The sequence below is a fragment of the Camelina sativa genome, chromosome 14, assembly GCF_000633955.1.
Source record: "Camelina sativa cultivar DH55 chromosome 14, Cs, whole genome shotgun sequence".
Lineage (NCBI taxonomy): Eukaryota > Viridiplantae > Streptophyta > Magnoliopsida > Brassicales > Brassicaceae > Camelina > Camelina sativa.
The window spans coordinates 1,488,796-1,490,817 of NC_025698.1; the positions used below are offsets into that span (position 1 = coordinate 1,488,796).

The 2,022-nt window shown below is 37.9% G+C and overlaps 1 protein-coding gene across 1 annotated transcript in view; it reads right to left on the minus strand.

Moving 5' to 3' along the window:
* LOC104738926 overlaps nucleotides 1–1,444 on the minus strand; it is a 9,641-nt gene extending 8,197 nt beyond the window's left edge. The window contains exons 1-2 of the mRNA XM_010459145.2: nucleotides 1,060–1,444; nucleotides 476–634 (exon numbers count right to left, since the gene is read on the minus strand). Of these exons, the coding sequence (XP_010457447.1) occupies nucleotides 476–634; nucleotides 1,060–1,148 (248 nt within the window). The 5' untranslated portion in view covers nucleotides 1,149–1,444. The remainder of the gene's footprint in view (nucleotides 1–475; nucleotides 635–1,059) is intronic.

The following is a 2,022-nucleotide window of genomic DNA, read 5'->3' on the forward strand; positions in this document are numbered from 1 at the left end:
TAGTAACCATGGTAAATCATGGAGTCAATGAAGTTATGAGAAAAGGGATATTAATCTCTGACTCACCACCCAAGGTGTCCTCCGATGGCCACTCAAAACTTTTAAGCATTTTCCTGTCTCACAATCGATAATCTTTACTGTGTGGTCACCACTACAAGATAAAAAAAAATCAAGTAAATCCCATTAGCAAACGGGATTGATTAAATTACAACAAATACGATTCATAATACTTACTGTGTAGACGCAAGAGTTCTTCCATCAGAGCTAAAAGCTGCTGCAATAGTTGACCTTGGAGGAGGTACAAGAGGACAGTATATAGCAGATAAATGCTGCAATGATTCTGCCTCGACCCTGCATATAAGGAAAGCAGTATACATTCAGAAGCTCGAACGGGGTAGGGTCACGTTAATTCATCTTCACAGAAGATACATCAGTTTCGAAATAAAGGAGCGAATAAGTGATGAATGCAAGGTACCATGAAATAAGATTATGTCCCTGCTCGCTCACTGGTTCGCTACTGGTTCCACACGACGAATCAGCATCCCATCGGCTTTCACCCCACCGTTTTCTTGGCACAAACTTTGTTTTTGGTGAAATTTCCCTCTGGACAAGCAACTTGAAGACGCTTCTACACCTGAATTCAAACCATGTCAAAAGTGATCCGGTCAGATCAGCAGGTTTGGGAAATGGCAAAAACATGAAAATTTCAGGTTACAAGTTCAATTATCACTTCCAAGTTAATACTGTTGTCTGAACTGCTGAAACTAGCCCAGACTCACTATAAAGCCGCACAATTGTCCACTTTAACATAATTAGAATGCCAAAACTCTATACTACATGAGATCTACCACTTCAAAAAATACTTATATAGCCAATCGTAAGACAAGATTTAGAAACCAGCATATCAACGATCTCCAAAACAAGCTTTCTAATTACTTGATCTAACGCTGGATCTCCAAAACATGAGCAAAGTAGTTCCAAGTTTCTAAAATTAAGAGGCGTCACAAGGTTCTAGTACAATTCAAAATTCAAAGTCAAGTCAATTAAGTAAGCTCTGACCTCTGGCGATGGACATTAGCCACTGGTTTTGGTGATGGTATCATGGACTGTGGAGAAGGTTGATCGTGTGACCAGATAGATTCCGTCATCTCTAAAGCTGAAATTCATATCAATACCCCAGTGGACAGAGAATCCATAGATGCTGCCAAAACAGGGGACGAAACCCTAACTAGAAGATCTTTAGTTGAAGAAGAACAAGGCCAAATCGCCGATCTAATCTTCCCGAATTTCCTCGCCGGCGGCTCCGTCCTCGAGATGGGTGGAATTTAAATTCCTATGAAAGAGCGACGACGAAGAAACCTAACAGGAGGAGGCCATAATAGCTGAGGAACAAGGTCTGCGATACATTAAGAAGGATCTCCTTTTTTTGTTTCCTTCTATCTAATTGAAATGCCCCTGTTCTTGATTATCTCAACACATGCTTTTGAAAATTTACTACATACCCTTCTATTTTTCTATTATTTCGATATCTACCCTCGTAAAATTTGAAGAGAGAATTGTAATCCTTATAGTTTCCTCCATTGAACCAATCTCTCGGATGGAGCAGCAACGGACACATTCAGATTATATGGAAATTTATAGTTCTAAAGAAATCAAGTTCAAGCCCTACCACAAAAAAAAAAAAAAAGAAATCAAGTTCAAAAGTGTTAAGTTATCCTGTAAATCGTTAATCGTTAATTTAGTTTAGTATCTTATCCTGCACAAGATTTATTAAAGTTGGCTGAAGAATGGATATGATGAAAGTATTGAACTGCAATTAATAAAAATGTTGGCAAATTCTTAAATTTAGTGAATCAAAATGGGTATTTTTGATATTATGTTTTATGTCTATACTTTTGTTTACCACTTAAGAAGTTCGGGACCAAAGAAAAACTACAAGCAGTTAGCAAACTTTTGTAATGAACAGCAAAGCATCCTAATCATTAACACAACAGCTTTGTACCATGCTTAAACCGGTTCGAT